Source organism: Pantherophis guttatus, chromosome 1, assembly GCF_059756535.1.
Source record: "Pantherophis guttatus breed Tessera chromosome 1, ASM5975653v1, whole genome shotgun sequence".
Taxonomy (NCBI): Eukaryota; Metazoa; Chordata; class Lepidosauria; order Squamata; family Colubridae; genus Pantherophis; species Pantherophis guttatus.
In genome coordinates, this window is record NC_142063.1 from 335,723,507 (window position 1) to 335,747,054 (window position 23,548).

Genomic DNA, 23,548 nt, shown 5'->3' on the forward strand with positions numbered 1-23,548 from the left:
TGAGGGGGGAAAGATGTGCTTTCAAATTTGGATATCAGCCTTGTGAGGTAGTTTAAACAATAAGCACATCTATAAATACTATCTTTATTGTAAGGCTACATTAATAGAATTTTTGCAAGAATGAAAGTACCTCTCTCTCCCCTCACCTTTACAGTCCAACAAACTAGGGAGTCCCTTTTGAGACATTTGCCATGCTCCCATTCCTTCTGTGGGCTCAGCTGCCTCTTATCTGATGGTTCCCCTGGCTGTGGCTTCTTTTGTCTCCCAAGGTCATTCTCACTGTTCTGACCCAGCCTTTGCAGAAGCAAAAAAAAGACTCCTTGTCACAAAAAAAACCCTCTTTATTTACCTCTTGTGAATTAATGGCATTCACCCATCGAAAAGTCCGGGCAAGAGTCCTTCAAGGAGTTAACTGCAGTACAGACCTTATCAGTTCCTTGCGATAATTTCAAGGCCGTGAGCTCCCAGCCAAAAGGCTGCAAATTAAGTTCTGGCAAGCAGTCTTTGTGGCATGAAACACAATGGGCAAAATCTTCAGAAATACGAACTGTTGTCTCCTACGACAACCCTTCCTTCTATTTATTCCCCAGCCAGGGAGGGGCCATTCAGCGTCCATGTGTGCTTTGCTTCCCAAGTTGACTCCTTGTCCTCCATTGCTCACGTCTCCTAACTGCTCTGCGGATACATGCATCTGGAACAGGCTCCAGCTGTTCTTCCTCCTCACTCATCTCAGCCTCCAAAGGCAGCTGCCTCTCCGGTGGCTGGGAAATGTTGGATGGCCCTGGCTCTATCTCTGCATCCGATGCAGAGCATCCATCAGAGCCTTCCCCAGAGTCCAGCACTGACCCAAGTTCCTCCCCAACCTCCTCATCATCCGAGTCTGTCGCCAGCTCTGCTGGCAGCTGGCGGGCCACAACACGCACATACCATTTCATGCTGAGTCAATATACATAAAATAAGGACCAATTCATGTTAAGACTGATTTGGCCATTCCTGTTATGGAGACTTTAGGAGCAACAGCATGCAGAAGAAATAAAATACTTTTTTTTCTTATTTTTTTTACCTCTCAGCACAGGCTTCTTGGCAATGGGAAATTGTCATTTTTCTCAAGTCATAGAACACGGCTCCTTTCAACGTCCTTTTTCTTGAGTCGTCGCCAAAGCAGCCAATATAAGTGCCTTGAGCATATGAAAATACAACAGACAGTTAGAAAGAATCTTGAGAATAGAACTGAATACCAAAAAAACAAAAAACCCTAGCATTCTCCTTTTAAAGAATAGCCTTGTATTCAGGGCTGGATTTAGATGAAAAGAGGCCCTAGGCTATTCCACTTATGAGGCCCTTTCACCTCCCATTTTTAAGTTTTTATGTTTGTTTATTAGTCATATGCGTAGAATTTCTCCTTATTTTCGGTTCAGTGTTTTAGTGTTCACTGTTTTTAGAATAGTGTAATTTTAATTTTGCTAACAATTTGAATGTAGGCCCCTCTTGATCTTGAGGCCCTAGGCTGAAGCCTAGTTAGCCTATAGGAAAATCCGGCCCTGCTTGTATTCCTCTCCTATAATAGCTGTAGACTCATGTTCTGCCAAGAAGAATGAATAAAATATGATTATGAACTAAACTTTAGAGTGCTCCATGGCTTAGGACCTGGTTATCTACGAGACCGCCTGCTGCCACTAGTAGCCTCCCACCGGCCGGTACGCTCTCATAGAGAGGGGCTCCTCTGGGTGCCGTCGGCCAAACAATGTCAACTGGTGGCCCCCAGGGGGAGAGCCTTCTCTGTGGGGGCATCGACTATCTGGAATGAGCTCCCCCCATAGATACAGAGGATCCCGGATCTACGCACCTTCCGCCGCGCTCTTAAAACCTTTTTATTCTATCAGGCTGGCCTGGCCTAATTTTTCCCTTTTTCCCCCTTTTAAAATACAAATTTTAAATTGGTTTTAATTTATTGGGGTGTTTTAAATCTGTCTTCAGCCAAATTATTTAATTCCGTTTTAAATTTTGTACTTATGTGTTTTTATCTTGTGGCTGTTCACCGCCCTGAGTCCTTCGGGAGTAGGGCGGTATACAAATCAAATAAAACATAAACAAACAAAACATAAACTTCATGTTAGAAAACATACAGCATTTTTATTAGTAATCCTTGGCTCACAACCATTCATTTAGTAACTATTCAAACTTACAAACAGCACTGAAAAAAGTGACTTAGGACCATTTTTCAAACTTATGACCATTGTAGCATCCCAATGCACTGTTTCCCCCAAAATAAGACATCCCCTGATAATAAGCCCAATCGGGCTTTTGAGCGCATGGCAATAAGGCCAAGCACTTATTTGAGGGTTCAAAAAAAAAATAAAATAAGACAGGGTCTTATTTTCCGGGAAAAACACGGTAGGCTCATAATCAAATTTGAGAGGCTTGGCAACTGACTTATATTTATGACAGCTGCAGTGTCCCAGGGTCATGTGATCCTCTTTTGTGACCTTCTGAGAAGCAAATTCAATGGGGAAGCGAGATTTGCTTAACAACAACTGCAGTGATTCATATAACAAATGTGGGAAGAAGAAGAGTGCAGAGAAGAGCAACAAAGATGATGAGGGGACTGGAGGCTAAAACATATGAAGAACGGTTGCTGGAATTGGCTACATCTAGTTTAATTAAGAGAAGGACTAGAGGAGACATGATAGCAGTGTCCCAATATCTCAGGGGCTGCCACAAAGAAGAGAGAATCAAGCTATTCTCCAAAGCACCTGAGGGCAGGACAAGAAGCAACGGGGGGAAACTCATCAAGGAAAGAAGCAATTTAGAATTAAGGAGAAATTTCCCGACAGTTAAAACAATTAACCAGTGGAACAACTTGCCTCCAGAAGTTGTGAATTCTCCAACACTGGAAATTTTAAAGAAGAGATTGGACAACCATTTGTCTGAAGTGGTGTAGGGCCGTGATGGCCAACCTATGGCATGCGTGTATGGCACAGGTGTAGCCATATTGGTGGGCAGGTGAGCTCAGCTCTGCCGGCCTTCTGGGCCCACTGGAAGTTGGCAAACAAGCCGTTTCCGGCCTCCAGAGGGCCTCCAGGGGTGGGGAAAACTGTTTTCGCCCTTCCCAGACTCCTGGAAAGGCTCTGGAGCCTGGGGAGAGAGAAAACAGGCCTACCGGGCCATCACATGCCAAAAGCACGGGAAGCAGGGGGGGTCACATGTGCATGTGCATAGAATTATGGGTTTGGGCACGCATGTGCACGAAACCCCCTCCTCCCCCCACTCCTGGCACGCGATGGCAAAAAGGTTAGCCATCACTGGTATAGAGTTTCTTGCCTGAGCAAGGAGTTGGACTAGAAGACCTTCAAGGTTACTTCCAACTCTGTTATTCTACTCTTGTCAACTTGCAAAGCTTTCAAGTTGCCATGAGCAAGAAGGAGGGAGAACTGAAGTGAATTCCATACATTTTTCCTGACCGCAATCAGGAGGGCATTAGGTTTCACAGCCAGCCAAAGTGGTTAACTGGAGAATGTGATTTATGACATGGCCAGAGAGAAGGGGAGAGAGAGGGTCATAGGGGAACGTAAATCTATGTGGGATCAGTCCTAACTGCATCCGAGTATTGCCGGAATGTCGCTCCTAATAAATGACTGTATTTCCTTTGAAGTTTGGATCATGGCTCATGAATTAATTAGGGCATCTTTCGGAAACTTGACAACTCTATTCTAAAGCGCCATTGTGACTTTGAGCAGCTGCTAAATGAATTGTTGTAAGTTGAGGACTAGCTACTGAATATTTCATTTTCATTCAAAAGCTATGACCATTTACTGTACAATCAACTTTCTCACTTTCCCCCATAAAGGTTGATTGGAGTGTTTATGAAACGTCTCATGCCAGTTGCAAACCATTATTATTCATTCCCTGATTCTAGTCAGACTTTAAAGCACATCTGATTGGAGAAATGAGCCAACCCAGATTTTGTATTAATCAGAGAAACAAGAAAAGAAAAGAAAAAAGACCAGAACCAGGACTAGAAAGCAAAAGTGATATAATTTATTCTGGCATTATTAAGGCATGTTTCCTGCGTTTCCCTGACTTCGACATCCTACTTGGAAAATCTTCAAGCAATGCAACATTTATTTAAAATCAATCTTCCTTCGTTCTCCGCACTGACCCCCTTCCTTCTGTAATGCAAAATAAAAATGAAACGATCACGTTTGCATCTCCTTGATAAAGCTTCTGAATTCAATCTTGCAAACTGTCAGGCAAAGGTAGAGAGAAGAAGATGGGGGGGGAAGGCATACGTGGAGAAATGAAGACTAGCCATTTATCTGATTTCTTGTGAAAGGACATGAAAATGATTTTTAATTATGTACGACCTACGAAAATGCAACAGGAACATTTAGGCTGGTGCGGGGGGAAAAAATCACCTTTTGGTTAGCGTGTGGCACAGTGGTGAAATCCAAATGTTTTTACTACCGGTTCTGTGGGCATGGCTTTGTAGGCGTGGCAGGGGAAGGATACTGCAAAATCTCCATTCCTACCCCACTCCAGGGGAAGGATACTACAAAATCTCCATTCCCACCCCACTCCAGGGGAAGGATACTGCAAAATCTCCATTCCCATCCCACTCTGGGGTCAGCCAGAGATGGTATTTGCCGGTTCTCCGAACTGCTCAAAATTTCCGCTACTGGTTCTCCAGAACCTGTCAGAACCTGCTGGATTTCACCCCTGGTGTGGCAGCAGCCCTGGCCATTGATCAGCTGACATTTTCTGTAAGGCTTTCCAAACGAAATACATGTGCATTACAGCAGAGGAGGGATTCATCTGGTTATGTCCAGTTCTGGCGAATCGGTAGTGGTAACTGCAGGAGGCTCCACCCACCTGCCCGGACGTAATACGCGAGCACTGTGCATACACGTACTCACATTTGCGAACCAGTAGGGAAGTCAATCCCACCTCTGCATTACAGGTAGTCCTCGACTTACAACCATTCATTTAGTGACCATTCGAAGTTACAGCGACACTGGAAAAAAGTGACTTATGACCGCTTTTCACCCTTACGGCCACTGCAGCATCCCTGTGGTCATGCGATCAAAATTCAGACGTTCGGCAACTGACTCATATTTATGACGGTTGCAATGTCCTGGGCTTGTGGGATCACCTTTTGCCGCCTTCTGACAAGCCAAGTCAATGGGGAAGCCAGATTCACTTAACAGCCAGGTTACTAACTTCACAACTGCAGTGATTCACTTAAGAACTGTGGCAAGAAAGGTCGTAAAATGGGGCAAACATCACTTAACAAATGTCTCTCTCCCTTAGCAACAGAAATTTTGGATTCAGTTGTGGTCGTAAGTTGACAACGACCTATATTACAGCACTCTATCACATCAACTACAAAAGTGTACAACTCATAAATATCTCCTTTTCATTTAACATGTATTGTAAAAGCTTTGGAAATGGATTGGTTGACGGTTGGTAAAGTCTCTTTCTCATGATAGCTAGCTGCCTTCTTGAGTTTCTTAGAAATCTCTTCAACTGCATGTGTTATCCTACACAAAATCTGACAGCGACACAAACGTGCCCAGCGCTCTCTAAAAAGCAGAGCTAAATTTTATCTGATTGATTTGAATCACGGTAAGATAAAAGACAGGCAAGGAAATCTGAATCACAAGAGTTCTGATGCAAAAGGAAACCACCACACAATGTGAACATAACAGAGAATAATAGTAATAAAAAAAGATACTGAACGTCACCAGAGAATTTTACTTGTGTGTGCATTTGTGGGTAAAAATTATTACTGACTCTTTGCCCCCTTTCCATGCACACGCCTTGGTGAACAATTTCATTTCCACGAATGAAGGATTCACGCAATGTAGTTGAATTATTTCTGCAACAAGGACACGTTACAGAATTATCCTTCCACTCCCCCACCATCCAGGCAGAGCTGAAGAAGCTTCTTGGAGGAGAAGCGAAACGTCTTCAAAGAAAAACCAGAAAGTCCAGTTGCCTCTTGAAAAAGCATCTTTGGGACAACCAGAACCTGGATGACTGAGAATCTCCGTAGACACACATTACGGAAGTTTCTAGGTCCGTGATGGCGAACCTATGGCACGTGTGCCACTGGTGGCATGCGGAGCCATATCGGTGGGAACACGAGTATTGCCATAGTTCAGCTTCAGCGCGCGCAAGCTGATTTTCAGGCCTTTTGGGCCCACCGGAAGTCGGGAAACTGGCTGTTTCCAGCCATTGGAGGGCCTCCAGGGGGTTGTGGAAGGCCCGTTTTTCACTCTCACCAGGCTCCTAGAAAGGCTCTGGAGCCTGGGGAGGGCGAAAAACGGGCCTACTGGGCCCACCGTGCCATTGCGTGCCAAAACCAGGGGGAGCATGGGGGGCGGCTTGCGCACGCATGCACGGGGATTACACATGCATGCGTGGGGGGTAGGGCGCATTGAATTATGGGTGTGGGCACACACACGTGCCCCCCCCGCTCCTCCCACTTTTGGCACATGATGGCAAAAAGGTTCGCCATCACTGTTCTAAGTCATTGTATTTCAAACTTGGCAATTTTAAGATGTGTGGACTTCAACTCCTAGAATTCCTCAGCCAGCCTGGATTTCTCCAAACAAAACCCAGTACTCTAGTTTAGCAGTCCTCAACTTTTTAGGTGCCAGGGACTGGTTCCATGGGGGGCATTTTTTCCTTGGACCAGGGGTGTGTGGTTTCACCTGCTGCCTAGATCCTGTGTGTGTGCAGATGGCCCAGTTACTGGTGGACCAAAGACCAGTGCCAGGCCACAGCCCAGATGTCTTGAAATTGCTAAATTTTGTTCTAGGTACAAGAACAGTGACTTACCTTGACTTACAATCATTCATTCAACAAGGTTTGAAGTTAGAACGGCACTGAAAACCAGTTCTTGCACTTACGACCGTTGCAGTGTCCCCATGGTCTTCTGATCAAAATTCAAAAGCTTGGCAACTGGCATGTACTTATGCCTGTTTTGCGGCATCCTGGGGTCATGTGATCACCATTTGCGACCTTCCCCTGGGCTTCCGACAAACAAGTCAATGGGGAAGCTGGATTCATTTAACAACCCCATCTCAAAGCCATGGAAGCTGCCGTCCCACTTGTGGTTGAAAGTTGAGGACTACCTACATTTCTCCTATCTCAGTCAGAGTACTTTAAAGTAAGGAAAAGATATTTGAAGAGAGATCAATATTTTTTTCCCGTTTCATGTTGTCATTTAATTATTTATTTCACATCCAAACAACCTGCAAATCCTGCCTGGTTTATCCTATTTTCTCTTGCTTTAAAGGAGAGTGAAGTAGAAAGAATTGTATATATGAATGGTATACATCCGTGATGGCGAATCTGTGGGCACGCGAGCATTGCCCTAGCTCAGCTCCAGCGCGCATGTGCGCACCGGCCAGCTGATTTTCACAAAACAAGGCAATTCACTCGTGCGCGCTGTCCACACATGCATGCAACATTAAAACAACATGGCAATTCACTAGTGTGCGCCATCCACATGTGTGTACAGCGCCAAAAACACAGCCATATAGGACGGGATTGCACCTGGGTGGGTGGGCAGGCCCACCTGCAGGTAACCAATACCAGTTCTACCAAACCGGTCCAAACCAGCTAAATACCACCTCTGGTCAACATCCCTACTGATGATCCCAACCAAAGCAAGCACACACTCAAGACCTGCCAATGTGCAAAACTTTGTTGAGTGCATCATTTTGGCACTATCAAAGGCAAAACCAGCTCTGCCAAATTCCCGCGCAAACCCACTGTGGGAAGAAATATCCATCTAGTTCAGTTGCAAGCTGGGAGGAAGGCACTAGAAATAAAATGGAAGCTGGAGGCTGATTGGAAAGAAGGTCAATTTATTGATGAAGCAGAACCACCAGGGTTTGTGGTTCTGGGCAGCTGACAAAATGGAGTTGAAAGTGGGTGATTTTTATACCTTCGTTTGGGCTTTGCACTTGAGCTTTCTGTTCCTGTGCAAGAACATGTTTTCTATTGGCTGTTGTCAGATTCCTATGGGGTCATGTAGGGGTTATGTAGGGGTCATAGCTGGCTCTACAAGCAACAGAGGAAATGCAAATCCTAGGCCCATGATGGCGAACCTATGGCACGCATGCCACAGGTGGCACACAGAGCCATATCTGTGGGCACGCAAGAGCTACCTTAGCTCAGCTCCAGCTGATTTTCGGGCCTTCTGGGCCCACCAGAAGTCAGGAAACAGGCTGTTTCTGGCCTCTGGAGGCCCTCCAGGGAAGGGGGGGAGGCAGTTTTCGCCCTCGCCAGGCTCCTAGAAAGCCTCTGGAGCCTGGGGAGGGTAAAAAACAGGTCTTCCGGTCACACTGGAAGTCGGGAAATGGCCCGTTTCCGGCCTCTGGAGGGCCTTGGGGGTTGGGGAAGGCCATTTTCACCCTCCCTAGGCTCCAAGAAAGCCTCTGGAGCCTGGGGAGAGTGAAAATGGGCCTTTCAGTCCCACCGTGCCATCACATGTCAAAAGCGGGGGTCATGCAGTGGGGTCGCGTGTGCATGCACAGGGGGCCACATTGAATTATGGGTGTGGACACGCATGCACGCGACCCCATGTGACACCACCACCACCACCCCGCTTTTGGCACACGATGGCAAAAAGGTTAGCTATCACTGTCCTAGGCACTTGTCTGAGCTAATTTGGTCAACCTCTGGCTTATTGTTTATCTGAGCTCCCAGGTTTGAAGTTTGGACTGCTCTGGGGGTGGTGCAATCAAGGGGCCTTGGACTGCTCTGGGCTGCTTCTAATCCTACCATTCTGCCTTTGTTTCAAAATATCCTGTCTTGAATGGATTACCAAATCTGCATTTCTAAAAGCTCACTGTCTGCTTGGGGGCAGGGAGACTTGGGCTGCTTCCTGCCTCTAAAAACATGTTTCTCCATTTTTCAATTAGGGAAATATAATATTCTGCCTTTTTCAATTTTCCTCAAAGTATTTCCTTCTTCTAGGAGAGGGGAGCTTCCCACACCACATAGTACAAATTGAATCTCCCCCTCCCCCTATTAGCGCAGGTCACATTGTCCAATTGAGTGTTATTGTATTGTTATGAGAAATAGTCTCTGGGTTTGGCTAACACCTGCAGATGTGTCCTTGAATCTCACAGCTCTCCTCCTCAAAAGTCTGGAGCCTGCATTTCCTTCTCACCGTTCCCTCCTCCCTTATTCTTTGGCAAACCAAGAAGCGATAATGGTTGCAACAGCATAAGCACACTTTGGAACTTGACACCTGGCTTTTAACAAATCAAGCCATCATAGAATCAACCAGTTAGATGAAATCTGAGTAACTGTTTAGTTCAACAGCCTGAATGGCTGGCTGGAGAATTCTGGGAGTTGAAGTCCAAACGTCTTAAAAGTTTGCCAAGATTAGATACTCCTGGTGTAAAGCAACATTAACAGATTGCTTATATCACGGGTGTCAAGCTCGTGGCATCACGTTGCCATCATGTGAGGTATCGTGACATTTCCCCCCTTTATGGAGCTGGGGTAGACATGTGACGTATCCATCCCGCAGGCCACCAGTTTGACATCCCTGGCTTATATCTTCCCCAAAGTCAATTCTGTGTTCCTTTACAGCAGCAGTGTCAAATTTGCGGCCAGTGGGCTGGATGCGTCACGGACTGGCCATGCCCACACCCAGTTTAGTGAAGGGGGAAAAAGTTGTGATACATCATGTGATGACGCCGTGACAACACGAGTTTGACACCCCTGCTTTACAGGGAACAGAATCAAGAAATTCAAGATGGCAGCTTTGAATAATTACAGCTACCATCCTAACTTTTTCTGACATACATCACATCCACAAACACTTCTATACACAAGCTTTTTAGACTTAAATGGAGGCTCTGCTTTCTTCTGGTTTTTTTCCCCTCCATTATTTCCCGTCCCGCGTTCAGTCTCTGAACGAAAGCTTTCCACAGATGGATCCAAAATAAATCATTCAACCTTCAGTCTTTTTTTTTTTTTTAATGGCTAAAAATAGCCAATAGAATCTACATCCCTCTCCTTTTTGGATGAAAAAAAAAAAGAGTAGAGAAGAGAAAAAAATCAGCAAAGTAGGAGGAAATGCTAGAACTCCTGAATTAAGATGTTGAGACAAGGTGAATGTTATGTTTCTTCTAAAGAGGTGAACATTGGCGCTTTCCAAACATGCAATTAGGAAGTTCACAAGCTGTGAACAGACACCCACAATAAGCTGCTAAGAAGGTGGGAGTTTCTCTTTCTGAGCTCCATTTCACAGGTTTGGAGAGGTTTTTTTTTTCATCCTTTGCAGCTGCACGTTCAAAGCCATCTGGGCTTCCTCAGGTTGTTGTTGCATTGTGAGATAGATAGAATATTGTGGTTTAACCTCTTTTCCTCCTGCTGTCAACTCTGGAGCGAACCTGGCTGAAGCTATCTTCTGCTGCCACAGAGTTGCCACAAACTCTGAGAGGGGGAAAGGAAGTGGAAGTTGACAGACTGGCAAACAGTCAAAACAAAGCGGTTTCCTGTGGGAACCAAGGTCATCCTAACAGGTGGCAATTGAAGGAAGAGAGGAGGGACCAAGCAGCCTGCCAACTACAGTGACATTTGGGGAGGGAACTATTTATTATTTTAATTAGTCTAAAACTGCAGGAACTTTTTAGAGTTCATTTTCACTGGCTGTGCCAATATGACGTATTCAATAAACACGTTCTTTGAGGAATCTACCTGCCTCAGAAGTCCTACTTTTGGATGTGTTACTCAGAATACTGACACCTGCTTTATGTAACCGTTTTTAATTAAGGTGACAGGCACTTCTTGACATATGACCAAAATTGTGCCCAACATTTTGGTTGCTAAGCAAGACAATTGTTAAGTGAGTTTTGCCCCATTTTGAGACCTTTCTTGTCACAGTTGTTAAGTGAATCACTGCAGTTGTTCGGTTAGTAACACAAATGCAGTATTGCAGGCTAACTCCGCCGACTCCCAGCAGTTCAATCCTCACCGGCTTGAAGTTGACTCAGCCTTCCATCCTTCTGAGGTCAGTAAAATGAGGACCCAGATTGTTGGGGGCAATACACTGACTCTGTAAACTGCTTACAGAGGGCTGTAAAGCACTGTGAAGTGGTATATAAGTCTGAATTTTGATCACATAACCATGGGGATGCTACAACAGTCATAAGTGTAAAAATGGTCACAAGTCATTTTTTTGAATGATGTTGTAACTTTGAATGGTCACTAAATGAATGGTTGTAGATAAAGGACTATCTGTAATATTACAAAAGGCTTCTTAAGGCTTTTGTGTTAAGGCCTGCTCTGATATTTTGAGCCTCATCTTCTGACTACCCTTAGTGCTCACAGAGATGCTCACATCTCTAATGAACCGTGGTGGCGCAGTGGTTAGAGTGCAGTACTGCAGGCTACTTCTGCTGACTGCCGGCTGCTTGCAATTTGGCAGATCGAATTTCACTAGGCTCAATGTTGATTCAGCCTTCCATCCTTCCGAGGTGGGTCAAACGAGGAGCCACATTGTTGGAGAGGGCAATATGCTGACTTTACCCTCTGGCTCACCTAGGAAGCAATAAGTGACCAATAAGAAAAGCTAAATAGAGTTGGTGTAGAAGATGACCAGGCTGAGCACGAGGTATGTCATAAGCAGGGCCGGATTTTCCTATAGGCTAACTAGGCTTCAGCCTAGGGCCTCAAGATCAAGAGGGGCCTACATTCCCTACATTCAAATTGTTAGCAAAAATAAATTACACTTTCACTATAGGTGAAAGGGCCTCATAAGTGGAATAGCCTAGGGCCTCTTTTCATCTAAATCCGGCCCTGGTCATAAGTCATGAATCCCTGCGTGCCCACAAGAGATTTAAGTTCAACCCACCTTGAATTCCTTCTACTCTTATCTCCTGCCAATTTCCCTAGGCCATTAATACAGATCCTTGTAGACAGCTTACATTTACAATAAATCTTTAAGGCAGTAGCAATAGCACTTAGACTTATATACCACTTCAGAGTGTTTTACAGCCCTCTCTAAGCAGTTTACAGTGTCAGCCTCTTGCCCCCAACAATCTGGGTCCTCATTTTACTAACCTCAGAAGGATGGAAGGCTGAGTCAACCTTGAGCTGGTGAGAATCGAACTGCTGGCAGTTGGCAGAATTAGTCTGCCACACTGCATTCTAACCACTGTGCCACCACAGCTCTCATTTATACCCATTTGAACTGTCTGGATCTCCTGATTTTCTTGGTGCTTCACAGTTGGGATTGGTTAATGCTGGGATGAGAGACCACCAGGAAATGACCAAGCTGTTGCCTAACTTGGGAAATAGAGGGGGGGGAAATTCTGGAGGAAAGCAATTGCAATCCATGTTTCTATTACGGCTAAAGATAGTGCGTAGATAGGCAACCACTGCAGGGGGTTATTCAAAAGAGGCAAGATGTGAGCGTGACAGCACAATCAAGACCCCATCTTCTGCATGCATGTAACAACAGTGAACATGCCAAAGAGGCAACGTTTCAATCGCACTCATCTCCTTGCCTGTTTGAATCATGAGATTTAATTAGATTAGATTAGATTTCGCATACTCAACAATATTTTGCCTCACCCCGTTGCCATTTTTGAGCCTTGGGCATTATCCCTCATTGCCAATTGTCACACAACAGGCATTTCCAGGAATGGGCATTCACTCACTCACTCATTCACTCATATATATTAGTCATTTCATAAAGGGCATTTCTCTGAATGGGTATTCATTTATTCATGTATTAATTCATTAATTCATTTATATATATATTAGTCAATTCATAAAAGGCACTTCCTTGAATGGGCATTCATTCATTCATTCATTCATTCATTCATTCATTCATTCTAGTCAATTCATATGGCTGCCCATCTTGGAGAAGGAAGAGATACAATGGAAAGTAGGTAAGGCTTTGACAAATGTATTTTATTTACTATCATTATTTCCTTAAGCTGCCAAGACAACCACAGATGGAGAAGACACATGCATTAAGCCTGGTGCGTATGTGTGTCAAAATGAGACTGGTTCCCCCATTCCCTAGGCATCATTTCTCATCCTGGGCAGCTCTACAATATAGTCTCCAACTCACAACGTGGTGGCTGGGGAATCCTGGGAGTTGAAGACCACACATCTATAGTACAAAGCAGGGGTGGGTTCTAATTTTTTTTACTACCGGTTCTGTGGGTGTGGCTTATTTTGTGGGCGTGGCTTGTGGGGGGTAATGTGACTGGGTGGGCGTGGCCAACTTTTTTTTTTTTTTACTTTTAAAAGCATTTTTTCTACACCCTTAAGAGGTTGCAGGAAAAAATGCTTTTAGAAGCCTCTGACGATCAGGCAACTCAGCTGGGATCGCCAGAGGCTTTTAAAGGCATTTTTTTCCTACAGCTTCTTCAGCTGGAGAGGTTGCAGAAAAAATGCTTTTAAAAGTAAAAAAAAAAAAGCCTCTGATGAGGTGGGTGGGGTAAGCAAGCAGCGACCGGGCTGGGGACCAGTTCGGTGGCGTGGCCAGCCAATGTTATTACCGGTTCTCCGAACTACTAGAAATTTTTACTACCAGTTCTTGTGAACCAGTGCGAACCAGGAGCAACCCACCACTGGTACAAAGGATAGGAAGGGAGAGAGAGGCAAATTTGCAAGAATTTGTTACTACAGGCTATCTCAATAAAATATAGTTCTAGTCATCTTGGGAAATCAATTTCCTGGTCTACCTACTTATAAGGTTGACCGGTTACTAACCATCGTTTAACCTAGTTTATCTCACGGAGGTATTGTGAAGGTAGAATGACAGATGGTGAATTATGAGCCAACCAAAGGAAATGTGAGTATAAATGAAATGATTTGCTCCTCTTGGGTTTCATGTCATCATCGACATCAATGTAGCAGCTACTACATATTAATTTAAATTGGGCTCTTTGTTGATTTCTTGGTGGTGCTTTTTTAATATTTTCTACTAAATTTTAATTTTTCAGTATTTGCTATTGTAAACTGCCTGGTGCACTTTGATAAGTAGAAAAGTGGGGAATTATTATTATTATTATTATTATTATTATTATTATTATTATTATTATTATTATTATTTGATACCTAGGACGCTGGCAGCAACCCGTATCAACCATTAGCACCAGTCAATGGTATTTGTGATGCATTTTTTAATGTTCAGTTGACTGGGTTTCATGTTTAAGGAATAAAGTAAATAGTAATAATAATATCACCCTAAGAAGATACTTCAAGGTATCTATGTCTCTTTTCAGAAATACTTCTGCAAAATCTAGCGCAAATTTCAAAACCAGATTTACCTTTGCTTTTGGAGGCGTGCTTCACTGTTTTTGCTCCAGAAGCCAGAACGGGTTCTTGGTCATTTACAAATCGGAGAAACCAACGCCTCCGTAACTGTCTCAATTCTGAATTTCTGGAGATCAACCACCGCGGTCCATCTTTCTGGTCCGGGTTGGATCCATACACTGTATGCATGTTCACAAGAAGCTTAGAAGTCAAGCGAGGCATCTGAACTGGTCTGCTCTCTGCATTTGCCTCACCTGGCAACGTCTCAGCGACTGGTAGGCCCTGATTCCTGGAGAACCCTCGGGAGCCTTGCTGCAGAACCACGCGAGATCTCTGTAGGAGGAGAAGGCTACCAGCCATCAGATAAGCAGCCGTGAGGAAAAAGAGCAGAAACTGGGTCCTCCGAAGAAACTTTTGTGGTCTGAAAAAGGATCTGGCCATACCCTTCCTGGGAAACTGAGCCCTTCACGCCTTTAGAACAGCTCTGAAGCCACACCTTGGCTTCTCGCTACAGGCCCTCCCATGGGTTCGTCTGATCATCTTAGAACTTTGTCTGTCTCCAATATGCTTCCTTCTGCCATCACTGCTAGGCTAGTCGCCATAGTTCTCTGCACCGAGGGGGTTTCAGAAGACCAGAACATCCAGTCAACCGTTCACAAGCATCTTTCTCGATTGTGGCCCGTCACACTTCAAAGACTCGGTTCCTCAGATCTGCAAGAAGAAAGCACAATCTGTTCAGTTCCAGTTTACCAATTTGTTCCTTCCTAATCCGTTCTATTCCTCTTTAGCTGAAACCCTAATCTGTAATTTACCACAGTCTGTTTCCCTGACAGTCGGTAAAACAATAATCCTTCAAAAATGCTGGATGAGACGCAGGGTGGGAGAGAAACAAAATAAGAGACTTTCAGCTGGATGTGTAGCTCATTTTCCTTCTGCTTTCTCTGATTTTCAACCCGAGAAAGTTTTGGATGATAAAAACTTTTTGTTCTTTTGGCAGCTATGAACTCAGAAAGCTCAGACTGCCCAAGGAGCAGAGATCTACAGAGGAATTATTGAGTCTGTCTGAATTATTGAGTTGCACTTCTATAACCATCTGGTTTGGCACAGCAACCAAACAGGACAGGTATAGACTCCAACAGATAGTTAAAAGATAAAGGTTCCCCTCGCACATATGTGCTAGTCGTTCCTGACTCTAGGGGGTGGTGCTCATCTCCATTTCAAAGCCGAAGAGCCAGCACTGTCCAAAGATGTCTCTGTGGTCATGTGGTTGGCATGACTCAACACCAAAAGTGCACGGAATGCTGTTACTTTCCCACCAAAGGTGGTCCCTATTTTTCTACTTGCATTTTTTACGTGCTTTCAAACTGCTAGGTTGGCAGAAGCTGGGACAAGTAATGGGAGCTCACCCCGTTACTTGGCACTAGGGATTCGAACCGCTGAACTGCCAACCTTTTGATTGATAAGCTCAGCGTCTTAGCCCCTGAGCCACCACGTCCCTCAACAGATAGTTAGGACTGCAGGAAAAAGAAAAATTGCAACCAGCCTGCCTTCCATTGAGAACCTGTATATTGCATGACTCAGAAAGGGGGTTGAGAAAATATCTACATAGCCATCAAATCCTGGATATCAACTGTTTCAATTCTTCCCCTCGGGACTCCACTATAAGGCACTGCATACCAAAACAACACAGTTTTTCCCCCTCGTGCCATCACTCTGCTGAATACCTAATTACTACAGTATTGCCTTATGTCTAAGGATATTAACCCACGTACCCGGTGACGCAGTGGTTAGAGTGCAGTACTGCAGGCTACTTCTGCTGATCACTGGCTGGTTGACTCAGCCTTCCATCCTACCGAGGTGGGTAAAATGAGGACTCAAATTGTTGGGGGCCATATGCTAACTCTGTAAACCGCTTAGAGAGGGCTGTAAAGCACTGTGAAGCGGTATATAAGTCTAAGTGCTATTGCTCTGCAGTAGGACTATATTACTATTATCCTTTTCCTATAGCCTTCTATTGATATCTTATAATTATATTACTTTATTGTTTGTATGTACACTGAGAGTTTATGTACCTGACACAAATTTCTTGTGCGTCTAATCACATCTGGCCAATAAAGAATTCCAGTTCTGTTCTGTTCTGTTCTGTTCTGTTGTTCTGTTCTGTTCTGTTCTGTTGTTCTACTCCACTCTACTCTACTCTACTCTACTCTACTCTACTCTACTCTACTCTACTCTACTCTACTCTACTCTACTCTACTCTACTCGGAATATTCTATTCTGTTCTATGATGTTTTGATTTCAGTGTCTAAAATGAAACCATGGAGAAATGGATTCAGGCCCTATTTTAAAATTGGCTACATAATCTACTTTCAACCAAAATATCCTTGGATTTTGGGTGGGCCAGCCAAGGAAAAGTTAAAACTTAATTTAAATTAAAGCCTAATTAAAACTTAGCAAAAAATTAATTGAATAGAGTTGAAAGGATTGTTCCCCATGTATTTAACAATTATTCCCTTCTGGAACATTAAAATTACATCACTGCCAGTTGTTTCAGGAGCTCTGAACTGCAACCAAGTCTCAGATGGGGCTGTTGACTGTGTGTTCTTCTTTTAAAGCAAAGCAGCTAATTTGCATTCCCAGGATTCATAAATCAGAATATAGTTATCCATATTTCACATTCTTCCACATTTTCCATTTCACCTTTTCCTAGAAGAAAATGTGCACAAGTATATATATTTTAGGCAAATATTGATAAAAAGAGTGCTTTAGGGGAAATGCAAATTTTAGAAAGTAAATTTATGTTTAGAGATGTTCATACTATCTTTGAAAACTCTATGAAAAAGAGTTTTATGTTTGACCTTATGTAATACTGACACAAACTGGAGCTAGATTGATTTATCCGTTCCTAAAGTAGTAAATATGCCCTTGTGCCAAGCCTAGTTAATGATAATTGAATCCATATAATTTTCTTGGAAATAACATAGGTTTACCACTGCCTTTCTCTAGGATGTTTTCCAAATTCCCGGACTAACCTATGGGGATTTTCGGATGGGTGCTCAGCCAATTACAAACTATTCTGCATAACTTCCTAAATCAACAAAATAAGTGCCCATAATCCCTACCAAAGGCACTTTTTAAAATACTTTTTTTTTCCTTTTATGGGATTTTTCCCATGGTCTTGATTTTCAAGGAATAGTTTCTGAATGTTTATATCAGCTCCAATGATCAAATAAACTACCCAAAATCAATGCCTATGGAGATTCTCAGTCACCCAGGTCATGGTTGTCCCAAAGGTGCTTTTTCAAGAGGCAACTGGATGTTCTGGTTTTTCTTTGAAGACGTTTCGCTTCTCCTCCAAGAAGCTTCTTCAGCTCTGAAGAAGTGAAACATCTTGAAAGAAAAGAAAAATCAGAAAGTCCAGTTACTTCTTGAAAAAGCACCTTTGGGATATCCAAAATCAAACAGAGTACCAAAAGGTTGAGTGGCTTGTGATTAAAATAGAAAGACCCTGTCCAAATATATTCCAGACAATACATGTAATCCTTGATTTATAACCACAATTAGGATTGGCACTTCTGTCATTAAGAAAGGTGATTGTGAAGTGAGTCATGTCCTGATTTAATGACCTTTTTGCCATAGTTGTTAAGTGAATCATCATGGCTGTTAAGTGAATCGCCATGGTTGTTAAGTAAATCAGACAGTTGTTAAAAGAGCCTGGGCTCACCATTGACTGTGCTTATTGGCAGCCAGCTAAGAAGGTCACAAATGGGGATCCTGGAATACTTCAACTGTCATACAAAATTGTATGACAAATTTGGAAACCTTTTGGAAAATTTTCTAAAACTAGCTAATAACACCACTTTTTTTTTTTTTTGGAGTACTACCATAACATTATATATCAATGGAAAGATAATTTAATCAAGAATGTAATGCAATAACTTTTATGAAGGACTTGCTATTAGAATAGCAGTTACAGTATAAAGAAGAAAAGTGAAACACGTAGAAAAAACAAGATATACAAACATTATCACCATGTCAGTTAATACTTAGTTGGGTAACCTTTAGCATGAATTACAACCTTATGATGTCTTCCCATGGAGTGAACCAAGTCTTTTAGTTCTGCAGCTGTGATAATGTGAAACCAAGATTGAATGATTGCTTCTATTAACTGGGTTTTGTTGCTTGGTTGCTTCTGACTAACAAGTTTCTTTAGTCGGCTCCATAGATTTTCAATTGGGTGAAGGTCTGGGCTATTCCCAGGCCATCCCAGCAGTGGAATAGGATTATCTTGAAACTCCAAAAAAAAAAAAGAAGTGATATTATTAGCCATCAAACCTCAAAAATACACTTTTCCCAAAAGGTTTCCACAATTTTGGCCACCACTGTAAAAACATTCTGGTTCCCAAGCACCCAAATTTTGATCACATGATCACAGAGGTGCTGCAATGGTTGTAAGTATTGTAGGTTGTAAGGACCTCACCTGGAATACTGCATCCAGTTTTGGTCACCACAGTATACAAAAGAAGTTGAGACTCTAGAAAGAGTACAGAGAAGAGCAACAAGAAAGTTTAGAGGTCTGGAGGTTAAAACATATGAAGAACCGTTGCAGAAATTGGGTATATCTAGTCTAGTGAAAAGAAGGACTAGGGGTGACACAACAACAGTGTTCTGATATTTGAGAGCCACAACGAGGTTTGGGTGGGTTTCAACCTATTTTCCAAAGCACCAGAGGAAAAGACAAGAAGCAATGAATAGAAAATAATCAAGGAGAGAAGCATCCTAGAACTAAGGAGAAATTTCCTAACAGTGAGAACAATCAACCAGTAGAATGAATTGCCTCCAGAAGTTATGGGTGCTCCATCATTGGAGATTTTAAGAAGAGACTGGACAGCCACACGTTTGAAATGGTACAGGCTTTCCTGTTTGAGCAGTGGGTTGGACTAGAAGACCTCCAAGGTCCCTTCCAACTGTTATTTTGTTCTGTTTTTCAAACTTAGTGACTGAAAGATGTCTGGACTGCAATTTCCAAACTAAAGATGATGTTAAGAATGGCTACTTAGTAGTAAAGTTAATCCTTCATAGTGATTTTGAGCAGATAGCTTGTCAGATGCCATTTTACGTCCTTCATTTGAGATGTAGGTCAGACAGCTCTGCAACCAGATAAAGGGTTTAGAACAAATTTATGGAGAAGAACAGTCTGCTTCCTTAGTAACCAGAGAAGCACCTCACATTTTTTCCCCTCCCTTATCATTTACAAACATATTTCCTCTCTGTGTATCCTACTTGCATCATACGGGTTTGTTTCTTTTGAAGATATATTTGATATATATATTCTTGCCATCTCACTCTGACCCTGAATCCAATGGCTCAGTGTTATTTACCAAGCTAAAAGCAGTCACTTAGGTCCTCGTCTTCTCCAGCCTGCTGGGTTTTCTGGGTGAGATTTTCACCATTACAGGAAAGATGTGACGATGGTGCCATGTTCAAGGAAGAAGGTGCAGAAATACGCAGAGCATATTTGCCCAGCTTTTCCCAAAAGAGTTTTATTTTTTTGGAAGAAATAACCTGAGGTGGCCATTAAAATCTGCAATCCCTTTTGGTAATGACCCACCAATTCATTCATTCTTGGAATGCAATTCTTTAGCCTTAAACCAAGATAAACCAGATCTGTGATGGCGAACTTATGGCACACGTGTCAGAGGTGGCAGACAGAGCCCTCTCTGTGGGCAAGTGAGCCATCATCAGCTGCTCTTCCCAGGTGCTGGAATGCTGGAAAATGGCCAAAACCCAGCCCATTTCTCAGACCGTTTTTGGGCCGTTTTCTGGCTGTTTTCTGGGCCTTTTTTGGGCCAAACACAGCCAGAAAATGGCCTAAAAATGGCCTGAAAAATAACCTGAAAACGGCCTCAAAACAGCCAGAAAAACGGCCCGGAAAACAGCCTGGAAAACAGCCTGAAAATGGCCAGAAAAATGGCCTGAAAATGGCCTGAAAAACAACCTGAAAACAGCCCAAAAATGGCCAGAAAAAAAGCCCTGAAAACGGCCTGGAAATGGCCTGTAAAACACCCCCAGAAAACTGCCAAAAACAGGCATGCGTGTGCCAGCCAGCTGGTCTTAGGGTTTCTGGTGCTCCAGCGCACACATATGCATGTACATGCATGCACATTCTGGTTTGGCCTCTCAGTCCCAAAAAGATTCGCCATCACTGAACTAGATCATCGGAACACTTCAATCTCCTTCCCATTAGAAAGAAAATCATCACTGAGGTGCAACAGTCAGGTATATTGTGTCAAGCTTGAAGCGCGCTTATGCTCTTGCAAACTATTATCACTTCTCTATTGCCAAAGAACCAGAGGGGAGGGAAGAGTGAGATGGAATGCAGGTCCCAGACTTCAAGAAGAAGAGCCGTGAGAACCAAGGATATATTGGCAGGTGCTTGCCAAGACCAGAGACTTCTTCTCATACCAATGCAATGACACTCAATTGGACCATGTGACCTGCACCAATAGGGGGAAGGGAAAATCCATATTGTAACTATGTGGGTTTGCACTGGAATTAGGTAGAGCTGGTTTTGCCTTCATTGGTGCCGAAATGATGTACTCAATAAAGTCTTGCATTCGGATATCTGAGGATTTTGACGTATATACCGCTTTACAGTGCTTTACAGCCCTCTCTAAGCAGTTTACAGAGTCAGAATTTTGCTCCCAACAATTTGGCTCCTCATTTTGAACTGGCAAATTGCAGGCAGCCGGCAGGCAGCAGAAGTAGCCTGCAGTACTGCACTCTAACTACTGCGCCACTGAAACACAGCTTTATTAGAGATCATATGTATTGCAGCATGGCATAGCCAGAACTGAGAATCGTGTGCCAAAATCCCTGAGTTCTACTCCCCCCACTTGAACTGTCTCTCATTGTCCATTCCGGTGCAACTAATCCAGTTCATGCAATATGTTTTCATAACAGTCAGTCTAAGCACAGGTTGGAATGCAACTCCCTCCTTCTTTCAGCTGGGTGACCTTGAGGCCAAGTCTTGAACAAGTACAGTTTCTACTTTCTATTTCCCAAGCATTCCCCCCCTTTCATTCCTCCTTCCCACAGTTCATGACAGTCTGTTACTGTCATAGCAGTGAAGCACAGCAAGCATAGTAGAGAGCCAGTTTAGTGCACTGCTTCAGGTGCAGTGTCTCACCTTAAGCATGAAAGCAGGCTGGATGAAATTGGGCGAGTCACTCTCTCTCTCTCTCAGCCCAACTCACCTCACAGGGCTGTTGTGGGGAAAATAGATGGAGGAAGGAGTATTAGGTACATTCACCACCTTGTGTTACTTATAAAGTAATAAAGGTGGGATAAAAAAAATCTAATTTATTGATACATAAATATTAAGCAATTTTGTCAGAAGAAATGGAGATTCTGTTTTGCAGAAGAACATTTAATAACTGAAACGACAAACTCCAATCGCGTTCATTTGAAATGTTTCCTCCTCCTGCCCCTGGTTTCCAAATGCAATGAATTCTACATTGTGGTCAGAAAACTGCTCCGTTCCATTAGTTTATTTTAACACCGTTCCAGCAATGGTGCATAAATTAGCCGCACTTTTATTTCGGCTCAAAACAACTGTCATTACGGAAAGTAACTTGTTCCATTACAATCCATTCCAACTACCACTCTCTATATTTGGAATAACTGCAGTAAAATTTAGTAAAGAAGCTCAAATATATACCTATACAACAGAGCACTGTTATTAATAGAAAGGTCAACTTGGCTAACAATAGGTTACTCCAGAAGGCACGCAATGGAGAGTTGTCAAGAATAATGGAACAGTTTCACATACTGTACATTAAAGCATCCGTAGATATGAACAGGTAAGTTTGGATTGATATCAGTCTGGCCCATTTTGGCTGCTTTCCAAACAAGCATTTTCTCTCGGATTCTTAGTTTAAAATAATTGGATCCAGGAAAACAACAACAACAACAACAAAACTTAGAAGGGAATATTTGTGGTTCATAATTCAGCTGTGGAGTCCTTGGTGCTCTCAAAGCTTGGTTGTTTGGTTGCAAACATTTCATTGCCAGACTAGTGTAGAAAGTTAGCACCCACCCCTCTCCTAGAAGAATGAAATATTTTGAGAAATATTTAAAAGGCAGAATATTATATTTCCCTAGATGAGAATTGGAGAAACATGCTCTTGGAAAGCAGCCCCCACCTTCCTTAATAACCCTCAGCAGATGTCAGCACTTAAGAGATAAAGAGATAGCTAGCTCTATTCATAAACAAATTCCCTAGAGCAAGGTCTGTAGGGCTAGCCCTCAGCCACAATAGGAATTGTCCAACAAGCTCCTTCATTGCATCAGCAGACCAAACTTCAACCAAACTTAGCTCAGCCAACCTACAGAGCCAGCTATTACCCCTACAACAGCCAATAGAATACATGTTCAGGAACAGGAAGCTCAAGTTCAAAGCCCAAGAGAAGGTATAAATACCCCCCCTCTCAGCTCCAGGTGATCAGCTGCCCAGAACCACCAACGTGCTTCTGCTTCATCAATAAATGAAACTCACTTTCCAATCAGCCTCCATTTTATCTCTAGTGCCTTTTTCCCGGCTTGGAACTGGACCTGGATATTTCTTCCAACACTAGGTGACATCATGAGGACCCAGATTACTGGGGGCAATATGCTGACTCTATAAACCATTTAGAGAGGGCTGTAAAGCACTATGAAGCGGTATATAAGTCTAAGTGCTCTTGCTCTTGCTATCATCAGTGCTGGTGAGTGTAGTGTTTGCTTCCCGTTTATATGCAGGAGTTTGTGAGCAGTCCAGCAGAGAGTCAAGCAGAAAACAATAGCCTAATCAAGGAATCACCAAGGAGAAAACCACACTACCACCAACATCATCTACTTACCTTCCCTACTGGTTCGGAAGTGTGCGCGTGCGTGTGTCACATGCGATTTTGGACCCTCTGCGCATGTGCAGGGTAAACAACAGGTTACTTCCTGGTTAAAACCAGGAAGGAACGACATCTGGGCGGGTGGGCAAAGCTTCGCGCTGCCGCCACTACCGGTTCTCCGAACCACCTGCCACCGCCGCTACCGGTTCGCCCTAACTGGTGCGAACCACTAGCATTTCACCCCTGCCTGGGAGCAAACACCACACTCATTAACACTGATAATGTTACCTGATCAGACAGAGGTAGTATTCAGCCGGTTCGTACCAGTTCAGGTGAACTGGTGGCAGAGATCGCAGATGCCC

At 43.4% G+C, this 23,548-nt stretch overlaps 1 protein-coding gene across 2 annotated transcripts in view; it reads right to left on the reverse strand.

Annotated features, from left to right (window-relative positions):
- Window positions 1-23,548, reverse strand: part of WSCD1 (WSC domain sialate O sulfotransferase 1) — a 73,342-nt gene that overhangs the window by 36,061 nt on the left and 13,733 nt on the right. Inside the window, exons 2-5 of one of the 2 annotated variants that reach the window (XM_060693190.2) lie at window positions 18,782-18,835; window positions 16,836-17,007; window positions 14,316-15,012; window positions 1,064-1,178 (exon numbers count right to left, since the gene is read on the reverse strand). In XM_060693190.2, the coding sequence (XP_060549173.1) occupies window positions 1,064-1,178; window positions 14,316-14,742 (542 nt within the window). In that variant the 5' untranslated portion in view covers window positions 14,743-15,012; window positions 16,836-17,007; window positions 18,782-18,835. The remainder of the gene's footprint in view (window positions 1-1,063; window positions 1,179-14,315; window positions 15,013-16,835; window positions 17,008-18,781; window positions 18,836-23,548) is intronic. The other variant, XM_034420795.3, reaches the window with a different exon arrangement.